The sequence below is a fragment of the Lonchura striata genome, chromosome 1, assembly GCF_050655825.1.
Source record: "Lonchura striata isolate lonStrDom1 chromosome 1, ASM5065582v1, whole genome shotgun sequence".
In the NCBI taxonomy this organism is placed as follows: Eukaryota; Metazoa; Chordata; class Aves; order Passeriformes; family Estrildidae; genus Lonchura; species Lonchura striata.
The window spans coordinates 94,160,987-94,176,604 of NC_140703.1; the positions used below are offsets into that span (position 1 = coordinate 94,160,987).

A 15,618-nucleotide genomic window follows, 5' to 3' on the forward strand; every position below is an offset into this window, starting at 1 on the left:
ATATAAATCCTTTTTACATTAACACAAGAAATTTTATCCAACTTCTGGAGTCAGACTGGTAAGCAACTTCACACCTTGCATAGTGAGGAAAATCCAATGCTTCCTTTCACCAATACATTAAGCAAAGACTATATGCAGCACCATTAACATGGTTAAAACAAGCTAAGTTCTGAAGAGGTGATATTTTTATTTAATCATGGTGGATATTTAGAACAAGTGACAAAAAAGCACCCAGAGCTATTGTGAAGCCCTCATTTTAAAAAAAGCCGTGTGATAGGCACTGAAAAGGACTCTTGTCTCTGGAAATGAGCAGTTTTAAGAACTGAGCCATAGAGGTGTTCAGGTTATTTTACGATTGTATCATTTTAGAACTATAAATATCTGGTTCTATTTAGGCCTTTATTAGCATTCTCGAGCAACTATGATTTCTCAGTCCCTGTAAGCTTACTTTGCTGGTGATACAGCACAACTGAATTTGCTTAACACTTCCACCATTTCAGAAGCTGCAACATCCAAAAACAGCTTAGTAATTCACTTCAGAGAAGCAATCCTCAATGCTATTCTCAAAAGATTAATGACAACAACAGGGAGTGCTTTTTTGGCAAATGATATTTTACTTTTAAAAGTAAATCTAGTCCAAAATTCAAGCTCATGACTGTCAAAGTGAACTTGCAAGCCATATTTAATTTTATAACAAACCTTCCATCTTTTCTTTCTCTATATTGCTATAAATGTAGCAAGTTACCAACCTGTCTTAACTCCTGCACTTCATCCTTTAATGCATATACTGTGTCAACAAGGCTTCTAAAAAGAAAAAAAAAAAGATCATGTTACAACAGCTTTCAGAGATACACATCTAAATCTATTATTAGACAAAACTGTAATTAAATGCAATTAAATAAAAAACACCCCACAATAGCTAATTTCAAACCTGTGTTTAAAAAAAAAATCTGTTTCTAATCCGGATTTATATTCAGTAAGGCAAGGGACTTGCTGCCAGCTTCTGTGACAAGAAACACCTCTCAGGCACTTATGGACCTCTGCTGGTTTCTGTATTACATCTTTCTACAACAGAACTGTAGTTTCTTTTCCAACATACACTTAATCAAAAAAGAAGAATGATGCCACATGCTAACTAGAAGGATGACACCAATTTAATACTGAAATTTGACAGCACTTGGAAAAATTATTTGCAAGTGAAGCACATCACTTTTTGGCATGGGTGGAATAGGTTGCCAGCATATACAAAGAAACCAGACATTTAAATGAAGGCCAACTGCATTTAGAGGACTGGCAGCATACTCCAAACAGCTCTATTCCAACTACAAACATACCAGACACATTCAGCTATAATGGGAGACAGGAGGAGGAAGAGTGCAAAGTTTACTACTTAAATTCATCATTCATTAAACATTTTCTTACTTCTCTTCTATAACAGTCTGACCATTACTTTTAGTTTCTTCTACAATAATTTTTTCTTCTTCTGGAAGCAGGACTTGAGGAGCTGATTCTTTACGGGAACCTGTTGTAAAAATAAATTACAAAATGAGCAACTCACAAATTCCACTGTGGCATTTTAAAGATTATTCTTTCATCACCGCATGATACACTCCCATGACCAAGGTGTACCACTTTCCATTTCCCCCTTCCCTCTACACATAAGTTACAGACACTTTTTTACTTTTGAAACCACAGCCTTACAACAACAAAAGGTTGTCTGACACCCCTACCCCACTGGTGCCATAACTGCAGAGTCACTGACAGGGATGTTACACTGTTCAAGGAACAGTGCACTATTCAACCATCAGTAAAAGCTGTGCAGTTCCCCCCAGCAGACTGAGAAAGACATAGCTGTGTTTAAGTAACAGCGATTTAAGCGTCAGGGACAGATTCTGATCCCACACTGATACAAATCCAAGATATAATTCTGCTCTAAACCCATTACTCTGTCAGTAAGGAGCAGAATAGTGCTATCAAATGACACAGCAATTAAAGAAAAAATAAGTAAAAACCCTTTTCCCTGAAACACTGTAAGCACCCCACTTTGTGTATGCACACATATACATGCAAATAGTCCTACAGATAGCCTTTTAGTCCTACAATGCATTCCTACCAAATGACACACACTCTTTGTATTTAATAGATGTTTTAAAAAGTACTTCATGGTTTGATGATAAAAACTCAAAACATACCAACATTTTCAGAACTTTTTCCACATGTTACAATTTATAACATCGAGATAAAATGTATAGATTATAAAAACATAGTTCTGACTAGAAAAGCTACAAGTCAGAAATGTGCATCCATCATAATCCTATAAACATTATTCAATTCAGCTGCAACAAATTACAAGGGGATTTTTAAAAAAAAATGGTCTGTAAATAAACTGGTATCTAAGCATTTGTTCAGAATTCAAACGCTGCAGATAAAGCGCTGAAGTTCTTACATTTTTTAACTAAGACATCGGTTTTAACAAACAAGGTACACTTGTCATCAATTCACTGTAGTGAACTTTCATTAACCAGGAATTTCTCAAGTCTAATACTGTTCAAACTGATAACTTTGTACTACAGAGGACATGCTTGTCCAGAGAAATTAGTTGCTGAACAGCTGCTTTGTGCTAGCAGCACTTTTCTTTTATGGATCATGGTAAAATACAAAATATAAACAAATAAATGTTGAATAAATCACACTCATTACAAAATACTAACTTCCCAGACAGCTGCAGTCTTGAGTTCTGAACAGTGAGTTTGTAAGGATCCTATCTTAGCTGTACATGTTTAGCTATTTAAATTATTTTAGCAAACAATGAAAAATGTCTTTAATGCAGAAAAAAACTTCCTTAATCTTACAGTAAAGATCTAACATATGAGCATGTGATTGTCAATATTATATAGACTAAAGAGAACAGCAGATTTGAGAAAGAATCTTGTCTTCAAAAGCAGTAAATTCTTCTTATGGAGCAAAGAAATCTTTTAAGGGTTAATACATTTCCACTTATTTTCCAGGAGCAACAACCTACAAAACAAACACATCCAAATTCTGTAGGGAGCTAAGGACACTTCCCTGTTTGTGCTGTCAGTCTCTGTAAAAAGCTCTCTTATGTTTTTTTCCAGTTAATTGCTTACTGCTCTGCTTTAGCCTTGCAGCTAACATAGAACTGGATTAAATGCTGGATTAGGAATTAGTTGGCAGCAGTTGCTACCAGATCACTGCATTTTGGGTCTCTGTAGTGATGTGGAGCACACCTCAGCCCAGCACAGGCCAAGGGAGACACTGACCAAGGGGAGAGAACTGCCACACATTTCTCACCCGTGACTCCCTCCACCCAAATGGAGCACACGCTTGTCCCTTTGTACAGAGCTGCATCCAACTGTCAGCCTGGGCAGGGTAACATGGGTCTTGCAAAGCACAAATAGCATGGAGCAGACAGCTTGACAACAAATTGTCCCAGCTGTTCAGTTACACACACATGCATGTGAAGCAGATGTCTGCAGCAGCACATCCTGATGAAAGTACAGCAGAGCACAGCACACAACCCTGCACAGACACACAAAGCACTTGAACATTATACACACAAGGAGACCTGACACTACACACAAACACACACAATGGAACACTGCTGCTGTGAACACTGACCTTCCTGTGCCACAGAACAGTAACTACTGTGGAACACAAATTCCACTCTTGCCTTCACTGCTCCAATACCCTTGGTCATACAAACCCTTATTTGTATGTCAGAATTCTTGCTGCTCTTATGGTCCGTACTTATGTAAAAACCCCCACACTTTCTCCTTGATCATGGTTTGGGTTTTGTGAGTTTTGAAGGGTTTTTATTTATAGTAGATTTTTTTTTTCCTAAACCCCACAAATACAAGCTAAGTATCAAAGATACAAACACTCAGTACATCTATCCTGCCACAAAGGATCCGGTCATCAAATGAGTACATGCACAGTAACATCAGACATGAGGTGTCAAGTTCTAAAGGCAAAAGAAAGCTATTTCAAAATCCTTTTCTGCACCATTTATGCCAGCAGCTATACTTTTTTTAAGATTTTTTTTTTTTTTTTTGCAGTTACACATTTGGAAGTAACTTCAGTAACTTCACTGGCACTCAGCAATGTCCCCTAAATTCCACCTTGTGCCTTCATCAAACTCTTTAGGTCTACTCCCTGTGCAACCATTTCCCTCTGCAAAAGCTACAGATATAGGACATGAAGAGAGGGTTGTGTTACAGTTCAGTGGTCACTTCCCACTGAATTAATACTGAAAGATTGTGCAGTCTAGGAAGTTCATACAACTCAGATAATCCTAAACACCTTTGAGACATACTCCACATTTTCATGAAATAGGGTGGAAGAACTAAGTTACTTTAGTTTGCCATATCTGCTATTTCTCAATCCAAAGCATCCAAGTTTCACACTGAATTTTATTACAAGACACTATTCCAAGTCAGAAAGGTCAAATGACTAATGACTATATTTAAATTCAAATGACTGCCCAATTGAGACAACATAACCACAAGTACTAGTCAGTTAGTTTGTAGGGGTTTTTCATGTGGTGATTTGTTGTTGTTTTTTTGGTTTAGTTTAGGTTTGGGGGTTTATTTGGTTTTTTGTTTTTTGGTTTTGTTTTTGGGGGTTTTTTTTGGGTTTTTTGTTTTGTTTGGATTTTTTTTTAAAGATGGACACCCTGCACCCCATGCTACACAAAACAGGGTTTCATTTAGTTTGGGGGATTTTTTGGAGGGAGTGGGTATTGAGGGAAACAAGGTAGATGGGAGGAAAAAATATGTTTGATAATTACTTCAAGATTAGCAAATAAATATTAAGGCCAAGTAAGTTGCCATCACTTCTCAATAGGGAACTCTTAAAATGAGGGTCTTGGAAGAATGACCCCACTGTTTAGAAGTCTGTTGAGTAATTAAGGCAAACAACTGACCACTACAATAAGATTCAATTAAGTTTCCATAAATTAAATTCTATGAAAAAAATAAAGGTGTCTATTCAATATCAATACCTCTCAGCCTTAGAGTGGAGAATAAAGAATTACAATGCTTTTTGACAAAACCATACCCTAAATTATAGGTTTAGCAAATAAAGCCTCCAGAGTAAAGCCAGGAACAACACAGCCCACCTGACATTCAGAACAGGGCTACAGGCCTTAGCAATGCCCCTACATAATGTGGTAGAACACCTGACATACAAGAATAGGCTTGTGAGGAACAGCCCCCTGCTTTTGGTTTCCAGGCTCTGATTCCCTTTCCAGCTAAATCAATCAGTCTAAAACAAGCAAGCAGTTCTGAGCATTTCTAGAAATAAGGAAAGCTGGAACATGCTTGGGTATTTGCATGGTTTTCAACTTCATAACAAAAGTTCACTTTATACCTGCCTGAAACAGGTAGTGTCACTCCTAGCCCTGGAGTATGGTCTTAACACCAAACAAAGAAGAGACTACAGCAGAGACTGAATGTCACAGAGGTTCTAACTGATGTCTGTTTGCAATCCTCACTCAAAACCTCAGCCTTTATTCACTCTTCCCCAAAAAGAGCATGACATCTTCCAGAATGGTTGACACAGAGTCAACCCCCCTGCCATGGGCAGAGACACTTTCCCCTAGACCAGGCTGCTCAAAGACCTGTCCAAACAGGCCTCGAGCACTCCCAGGGATGGGGCATTCACAATTTCTCTGGGCACCATGCTATTTTTATATGGCACCATCCTGGCTCCTGACAAGCTAGGCTTCAAAAAGAGCTGTACTAGTAAACAGCCTAGTCCCTTGTTTTGAATCATTTAGCAGAAAAATATAAAGGCAGCTCAGAAGTTTTGCAGAAGGGAAGAATGAAAAGTGGGATGAAATTCAGAAACCTTTCCACTTTAACTGGACATTAAGTCTCTGCCTATGTCCAAAGACCTTGTCTGTCCAGGAAACATGTCAGCCAAGAGTAAAATGGAGGTGGGTATTCATATCATCTGCCTAAAGTAGCTAATTTCAGGGCATTAGTGAAAAGATAGCTTTCCCCAGTCAACCAAAAACAGCTTCCTCCAGCTAGCAAAAGGGAGAAGGCTCATAGTCATAGAAGACTATGAGTGTCCTAGTTTAAGGTATGGAAGTCAGATGTGTGGGGATGGTGGCAATTTCAAGAAGTGCACAGCATTATCTGAGCCATGAGCAAAGACTCTGTTGCACAGTTTTTAAGTATTGTGGTTTTCATCACTTCATCATACCTTTACTGTGATTAGGAGAGGTAAAAAGGGGAACAAGGTAGGGATAAAGAGCAAAAGTTTGAAACAGTACTTGTAAACATACAATTCTGTTTTTCACCAACTTTACAAGCTAAGAAGCTCCCAGAAATTAAATTTACTTGAGTTTCAATGACAGGAGTGTGACTTGCCACTGAAAAGCAAGTTTGTGTATACACAACTGGCATGTACAGATATGTACATTTCCTAGTGAAGCAAATGTTAGAGAAAAAAAAATTACGTGTAATTTAAAATATTTAGTGTGCCACTGTATTTGTTATATTAAATATGTTAAAGCAGATGAGCAGACTGCCAAATTAAACTTCTCTTAATAAATTTTTCATAATGTCCTAATACAAAAAAATTCTAAAAATGCAGCTTCCAGACTCTGTATATGTTATTGGGATTTAAAAACTGGAAAAATCTGTGCTACAGATCTGTCAAAATCAAAAGGGTATCCTTTACTATCTTTGTACAGAAAGCACAAATCAGAAGCCAGATATCAGCTAAATTTTAGTTCACTGTATAAGATACACCATTGTTTTCAAATTCTTGGGAATAAAAAAAAAAGGTTTGGTCATGAAGTTCTGTCTTTTTTTTAACTAATAAAGAATCACAAACAGGAACAAAACCCCACATGACTCAGATGACTGATTTAGGCAGTTTACAGCAATATGATGAGTAAAATGGAAACAATTAAAGTGGACCAAAATATAACTTCATATGTGTTAGTCATGTAAGAACAGAATGAATAGCTTGAGAAGACAAATCCACCATCTGAAGACATGGGAGATTTCTAAGACAACATATGGAAAGAGCTACTCCACTAAACTGCCTGTATTTTGTTAACCAATACAAAAACTTCCAAGCACATGGCTGCAGCACTAGAGCTGCTACAATCACAGCAAAACAAAATTATGACCTTGTAATAGAGGGGGCTTGATAATCTGATGTAAACATTTTAACACATATATTAGCTTACTGATGTAAATTCACTCATATGTAAGTATCTTTTAAGTAGAAACACTAAAGATAACTCTTGCTTTTAAGAGAAAAATGTTGTAACATTACATCATGAAAACACATAAAGTTATATACACCCTTAGTATATTCATAAAATTTCTTTCTGGCAATAGGACCTGCAAAAGTAGGTTTTAGATTGTTCCAATAATTCAGCCCATGCTTCTACTGAGAATATACCAACAAAAAAATTCTAAAAAAACCCAGCAACAAAAAACAACAAAAACCCCACAACAAAAAATCAAAACAAACAAACAACAAAAAAAAACCCAAAAAACCTAAAAGGAATAAAATAAAATAAATTTAACAGGAGAGGAAGGTGACAGAAAAACAATCTATACATGGCAATGTCTCTGGAATTATTTTTACAAAAATGAGGATATAGAAGAATACATACTTCCCATTACATTGAATTTCCTGTAGATGTCAACTACATTAAACAAAGATCACACATTTATGTCAAAATAGGTCTTTCATGTCAGCATTTGATCGCTCTGGGAAGAAAGGAGGAAGAGAAAGGAGGCATAGGGAGAAGAGGATGTGTTAAGTTCTGCTGTCCTTTCCCCCTGTTTAATAATTAAATATTAAAGTCACAGTCTAGCAAATGCAAAATTTATTTCAACTGTACATAACAGATGTCCTTTTCATATAAAACAAAACACTTAATTGAGATATGCAACCACAAACAATAGGCATACTGTACAGTACAATGAAACATTCAGATATACATCCATTTTGCATTTTCCAAAGGCAGTCACCTACTAAAGATGGCTTCTCCCATTCACAAATGAAGTGCACAATATATATTACTCTTTCTATGTTTTACGTCACTATATACACAGTACTGTGTTTTGGCAAGATTATGCAAAACACCCAATCAATATTGGTTGGCTTCAGCTTATGGTAAGTACTAATTTATATGGAAACACTGCATAAGCCATGAGAAGAGGGCCTGGCAATGGCTTGAACCTACCTTCCAATTCAGGTTCTTCATCCTTCCAGTGTATTTGTAACTGTACACATACAATTTACAGAATTGCATAAACATAAGGTACCGTTATTACCATGACTAAAGTTTCACAAAAATAGAAACACTGAACCTTTGGACTGAATACCATCATTTCCACATTTGTCCTTTTTTTGTTTCAAGCATTTTGCATCAATACTCCTGATCAGTTCACAACAATTTACAGCCTGTAACATTGAAGACGTAGAATGGTTTTAAATGTACTGTGATGTTAATATGAGAATACACAATATGAGAGATCCTAATTATGATAGTACCTAATGACATAAATGCTACAATAATTAAAGGTGGTAAACTGTCAAAGCTTTGGTGCTTAAAAAGTCAAAACCTTCAGATCTGGATAACAAGTCTTTCTGTGAGATAAGGAAAGTTCAAGTGCAACAACTGTATTACAAACTCATATTTACACTATATAACATGAAACAGACATAAAGGAATTACCATTTATCCAGTGCAGAAAACATTATTCAACTAGAACACCACATCATAAGAAACAGCAAAAAACAATCCATACTTTCCATATATGTTAAAAAAACAAAGCAAAAACTGACTGAAAAGAAGGAGGGAGTGAAGTGGGTTACAAATGTGCTGTGAAATGATATGGAGCACATATACTTATTTCTCTAAGCAAGACTCCTCCATTTGCAAAAGGTTCAACATACACAAGCTCCTGGTCACTACATTAATGTATGACCAGCAGTAAAGTGTACCCCTGAAAACCCTCCTTGGTAACCACTACAACTTTCGTTAGTCACATTATAGAATGCCAACAACAGTGAGAGAGGATAAAGCAGGGGATCAAACAAGACTGAATGTAAATTGAAGACATGAACTGCCTTGAAACACCTTCTCCACACTGACCACCTTCTGGAATCATGCATGCCTAGCAATTGCAACATTCTGATCATGTAACCTGCAGAAAGGTATTGATTACCTTTTAAACAGTGTGATCAAGTTCCCAGGCTGCAGTTAAATTTCATCACGATTACTCTGAACTTGTTCACAGAGTAGTATCTGAACACTGGATAACACGCTTACATGAAAAGTGATGAGGGTGTTGCACTTGGGAACCCTGGCAAAACTGAGAACTGTTTCTGACCTTCTATCACTTTCACCACACTTTTCCCTAATGCTTACAAATTTTGGAAAACATGCCAGTTTTGTTTTGATGCCAATTACTTTAGCAACAAGACAGAACACAGACACACAGTTCACCCCAGCAGTGCCCCAGGTGTAAGTTTGAGACCTTCAGCTGTCACAGCACATCACAGTTCTCTGAAAAAGCCAACATGACTGTAAGTGAAGAGCTGCTGCTGAAAACAAACCTGCTTATGAGAGAAGTTACAAGACACAATAAAATCTGTCATAGACATGCTCCAAACAGTACAACCCAAAAGCCAAGCATTCTATTATTCAGAACTTCAAACAAGCCAATTTGATCACAGCTGTACCTAGAGTTTCAGATGCTGAACACTGGAGCCTCCATCAGGGGAATCATTTTCCTCTCGTCTTTTCAAGAAGAATGGTCAATTGAGAGTTGACAGTTGTGTATTTTAACAGGCAAGTAACATCTAAACCCTGCTTTCTGCCACACTACTGCACACAGTAAAGTGACAGTATGACCACAGGTAACATGAGAGTACCAAAACACTGCATGTAATGAGCATGGACTGCCAGGTTTTCATGACAATTGCTGGACTGGGGTGGGGAAAGAGCAGCAAGGTCCTTCATATAAACATTTTAAGCAATGAGCAAAAGACAGCAGTATAAAACCAGAAATTTTTATGGATTAGCAAATGCTCTTCCAAACAAATAGGCCAGATACGTGAATATGTGAATGATTTTACAGCTCTTGTACAGCTTATTTTAAAGCTGCATTTCACTTACTCTACCAGCTATGTATTTTGTTAATAATATGTAGGAAATCCAACCACTACCACTAAGGTATTTCCATATATCTGGCACTCAGCTCTCAAACCAGTATGGCTTCAGTACAAAATATAAAAATGTGCTTATCCAAAACTAAAAAATAAAATAAAGGACCTGTTACTACACTGACCAAGTCAAAAGAAAAAAAAAAAAGACCATTCAGAGCTACAAATTAACATCTGTCAGTTAAAAAACTCTCAAGAAGTATCATCCTTAACAGGATATACACTTTTTAGAATGACTTATTGGTATGCGTACTGAATTGACAATAGAGCCTTCCACCAGGTATAACTGAAGTTTCAGGAGCTCCCTCAGAAGTTGTTAAAATATCACATTAAAGAGACAAGGAACAGCAAGAAAACATCTAAGAAAAGCAGGCTGTGATACAACAAGCATTTGTTAAGAAAAAGCTCAGAAGTGCATTAGTTCTGGTGAGAGATATATGAGCAACAGCTCTTACGAGATGTAGACCCCATTCTGTAACTATGGGCTGTCCATATACTGTCATAGTCAGAGTCTTCTGAGAGGTCTGAAGGCTCCAAACGAGAAAGACTACTGCGACGACCCAAGGAGTCTAGACTTGATTGGTCATCATCAGCCAAGACGTGATTATGCATCAGGTCAGTGCCTTGCCATGCTAAGGATGTATAGGTGAAATGAAATGGTGGATGTGGATAGGCAGAGGTGGGATGAGGAGGAGAACGTAAGGAATAGCCACAACCAAACACATGAAATAAAAGCAAAAAGGTGATGGGAAGAGAAGGAAAAGAGAAAATATTGTTAAAAAGGCACCAAAGTTGGTTTTTTTTTTTTTTTTTCAAATTTGTTTGGGGTTTAGCTATAAATTCACTCAGCACATAATGTTTGAACGGTTACAATACAATTTTGATGTAGTTTTTAAGTTTCTAGGCAGTCTCAGTTGAGAATTTTGAGTAACAAAATATTGTTTGAAAGTAGGATTTTTTGAAGAGGAAGTCAAGTTCTTTAGAAATACAGAGTCAGTTCTGGTCTGGGGAGGATTTGACTGGGCACAGAGCAGAAAACAAACACAGTAAGCCAGCATGATCCAGCACCAATGTGAAAAGCAACAGCCCCTTCCCCATCACACATCTGTACCTCATCCTTTCCCTCACTTGCAATGACACAGTCTTTTGTACAGCTGCTTCATGAGTCAGGTCAGGAAACAGCTTCAGATGAAAAAATCTTTTGTAAGGTTAGTTTTTTCAAGCAGGTAATTTTCCCACCAGCTCACAACACAGCCAACAGAAGTGCTTGTGTCACCACTGTGAAGAGGAAAATGAAGGGGGGAAAAAGAAAAGCAAAGGTTCTCATGCAGAGCAGGGCTGCTGATTACTAAATCAGCAGCAACATCTTGCACCCATTGAAGGAGACTGTCAAAGTACATTTTTTTTTCTGTGCCCATACCCCTCATTATTTGTTAAACCATGTGTCAAATTAACTGTCAGAAAAACATGGCCAAGAGCCTAACAGTGACACAGCCTAGCCCATTCTGACCCCTCACACACTTCTTCCTACACATCTGAGTCCACCCCTCCAGCTAAATACTTTGAGATCTCTAGGGTCGTTGTTCAAACATAGTAAGGACAGTTTTTTAATTTTTCAAAGCCTGACAATATCCAAGGATTGAAGCCATATAAGTGGCCATGTTATGAGCCACCATACACATGATATCACAGAGGATTTTAAGTCTTCCTTTGAAGCAGGAATGCAAAATAAGCTCAGTGTTCAAAAAGTACAAGAAAGTCAGACTCTGCTCTTTCATTTCCAACTACCTACAAAAATTAAATCCCACTTTTTTCCACCCAAACAACTGATAAAAAGCTGCTCTGCCACCTCTAATGCCACACCTTACCAGTTTATACTGGTGCCACAGCTCTGCTGTACTGACACTGCCAAAAGCAGCAGATGAAGGTGCAGTAAAGGAATTGCCCAGTGAGTGCTGTGAGGGACAGGAGAATAATAACTGGGAGGTAAGAATGGAGTATGTAAAAAACAAGCATACTTCACAGATGGAAGACAACTCTCTCATTCTATTATTCTACACTGACTACTGCTCCAACAGAAGCAATTGCAACTTTATTGGTTCTTTTCCCATTTCCAATTCCAGTTTACAAATGGACCTTCTGAAACATAGCCTTATGTGACAACACTATGCTTTCCAAACAAAGCAGCTGTGTGCCTAATCAATAAAAAAATTGTTCCTTGCTGCAATTAAGAGCAAATAAAAGCTGCTGACTTCTGATGTATGCAATGATACCCACAGCACTATGTATATTTCTTAAATATACATAGAGAGGAAAAATAGGCAAGCAAAAAAAATCATATCCACTTCATATCTGCACACACACACTACTGTGCAAGTGCAAATGTTTTCCCAACCATTTCTTGTCACATTATCCTTGGAAATAACAGATCACAGTTGAGGTGTTTAGATGGCAATAATCACATTTGATTTTGTTTGGAACAACAGTATATCTTCAGAACTTTGAACTCATTTATTCCCTTTATCCAATTAAACACACTACTTTAATGACTGTAGGACTATAAAAAGATTAGTATTAATAAAAAAATAGTACTAGTTGATTTAATGATCTTGGAAATCTATGGTTTGTTAAGACAAAAATTAAGGCTTTTGTTGTTACTTGAGAAGTTTTAGCAGTCTAATATAGCTGCCATATTTCCATTGTAAGTTACATAGGAATACAAAGTAGCTGTGTCTTTTTCAAGGTGGCAATAGCATATAAACATGTATTAGGAAAATTCAAGAACTAAGTCTGCAATTGTGTTTTAAGATTTCAACTGTCAGCACAAAGTGCTTTTGCTTGGAAGCAAAACAGGCCTAGAGCACTATAGGCAGCAGTAGGAGTGATTAATATTGCAAAATTTAAATAGCTTTAGTGGACAAGAAATTATGATGTCCAGTCTTCTAGTTCCAGCAAAACCAGCCAAGTACTTCAAATTCTTTATACTGTGTTCCAAGGATCTCCAAATTAAATTTGCATTCAACAGTGCAAAAAGGAACAAACGCAACAGCATTTTCTCCTTCCTTGTGTAAATGGAACACATGCTGGTGGACTCCCCTGCTTTGAGCAATGTTTTACTTACAATACAGAGGAACTCCACATGGCAACCTTGATTTGGATTAAATGAAGTAGGACCCCAGAGGCACGTTACAGGTTTTCAATATGCTAGGTATTGATCTGAGAAACTAAAAATGGCTTTAGGCAACACACATCTGAGAACAATTTCTCCTGAAATTATGAGATGGGATTCAAATTTGTAATTAATACTAAAAACAACTAGTGGCAATCAAATTAAAGAAATTTTATAGGTCTAGGTTACTTTTCCATGGACAAAGCCTTTGTTGAACAGAACACAACAAAAATACAGTCCTTCAAAATTACAATGACTTCTTCATTCCTCCTACTTACCAGCATCTTGAAATTTATCTAAAAGCATACTGATTAGCTGTTATATTCAGTTCAGACAACTCTTAGTCATGTTAAAGCTTTAGTACAATTTTAAACTATGACAAGTAGTTACATTTGGGTTTTTGTTATTTTGAATTGTTTCAAAATACTGAAAAAATTATAATCTCTAACCATGTTCCTTGGCATCCAATACATAAACACCTGGCATTGATGTTAAACCAGAAACAGGTTATTATAATTTGCAGGTCCAGCTTGCTACTTGCAAAGGGTTGAGAATATACAGCACTCTCTTGCAAACTATCTTATTTGTGTTTTAATTAGAAAGCACTGAAATGGGTAGAAATGGCTAACTTACTTGAATTTAATGTTTGACGTGTTTTGGCACTTGTGCAATATGCTTCTATGACTTTAAGAATTTGAGCATCTTCTTCTAAAGCAGCTGTACCTAGAATCAATAGGGAAACAGAATTTTAAACATGGGCATGTTTCTTAATATAGAAAAGTCTTTGTGAATCAGTACAGTTTGGTTGAGTCCAAAGTTCAGCCTAATCAACCCTTTAAAATTATTTTAATCATACCATTTTAAAAATAAAACTTCAATGAACAAAAGTAACAGTTTAAAAAGACAAATACTATTTTGAAATGCTTAGAAATAATTCAGAGTAACCACCCACACAGTCAAGATATTTTCTGAGCATCTGATGTTGTACAGAATGTGTTTTGAAGTGTGAGGACAATCATTCTAAAGTAGTCATTTTACTGAAAACCCCTATATACTCAAGTTATTATATAATAACACACATTTCAGTATGCATACTATTCCATTATTTAATCAAAGATAATCAAGAAACAGAATACTAATTCACAGAAAACATCTTGAAAACGTTTTTTGCATTTGTGTGAATATGTGTGTTCGTATATATATATATATATATAAATAAAATCAAATTCACCCCTTTCAACAGCACATAATTGAAAATAGCACTCAGGATTAAAAGCATCATTTCAGTCCAGTGTGCAGAAGGGAAGATGCTGCTATCATGTACCTATATCTGTGAAAAGTGACTACCCTAAACTACTCAGACTTCAACACAGAAACAGCACTACTGAACAAATTTAACTATTCAAGCTTAACATGGCAACATTTTCCAAAGGTAAAGCTGCACAGCAAATCACATTGGGTGATTCAGTAAAAATAGTGTCAAATTGTTCACTCACAATAGAGTGAACCTCTACCATTATTAGTTGAGATTAAAGCAGAAGTCTCTGTGCAAGGAAAGACACAAGGAAATTTGTTGTTTTAAAAGCATTTTTCCTCCTTTCCCCTGTGAAATAGCTAGGTTTGAAAATGTCCTACTACATGAATCTGAGCAGCCTTCAACATCAAAATAAAGTTGTATTATCTGCCAGCCAATGCATCCTGTTGGGTTTTGTAGTTTATTATCACCAGAACAAAGCCAACTTTCCAAACATTTGTTGGGACAAATGCTAGCTACTGCAGAAATTATCTTGACCCGATATAATTTTCATACAGCTTAAGAGATGCAGGAACTCCAAAGTATGGGTTATCCCTCTTTCAAGGCAGGAAAAATAATTGGATTTTGTAGTTAGTTAGAATGCAGCACCATATAATTACAGTAGCAAGGCATTTACTTATGAAATAGCATTTTGAAGGCAGTTGCTTGAAACATCTCAGTTGTTTTGTCTGTTGAAATGCTAATTTGACACAGCAGTTCACAAAACATAGCCCACATATTCTCTGGATTCCTGAGAAGGGAAGTAACAAAACCCAGACCTCTCTATCAATATGCTTTAAGTTCAATAGAAGTGGGAAACTTTTATAGATCCACAAAAAAAAGTTGAGAAAGTTGAAGGAACACTAACAGAAGCTTCTAATTACTGATTAGGGAAGATGAATACCAAGAACCTGTAAGAAACACTCTTTGA

General features: G+C 36.7%; 1 protein-coding gene across 7 annotated transcripts in view; it reads right to left on the reverse strand.

Moving 5' to 3' along the window:
• Window positions 1-15,618, reverse strand: part of ARHGEF7 (Rho guanine nucleotide exchange factor 7) — a 116,019-nt gene that overhangs the window by 5,478 nt on the left and 94,923 nt on the right. For 4 of the 7 annotated variants that reach the window (XM_021545597.3, XM_021545600.4, XM_085583697.1 and 1 more), the window contains 4 exons: window positions 14,027-14,116; window positions 10,680-10,856; window positions 1,423-1,522; window positions 750-804 (listed from right to left, as the gene is read on the reverse strand). In XM_021545597.3, coding sequence (XP_021401272.1) covers window positions 750-804; window positions 1,423-1,522; window positions 10,680-10,856; window positions 14,027-14,116 — 422 coding nt within the window. Of the gene's footprint in view, window positions 1-748; window positions 805-1,422; window positions 1,523-9,741; window positions 10,857-14,026; window positions 14,117-15,618 lie in introns of those variants that run through there. The other 3 variants (XM_021545598.3, XM_085583692.1, XR_014956322.1) reach the window with 2 other exon arrangements.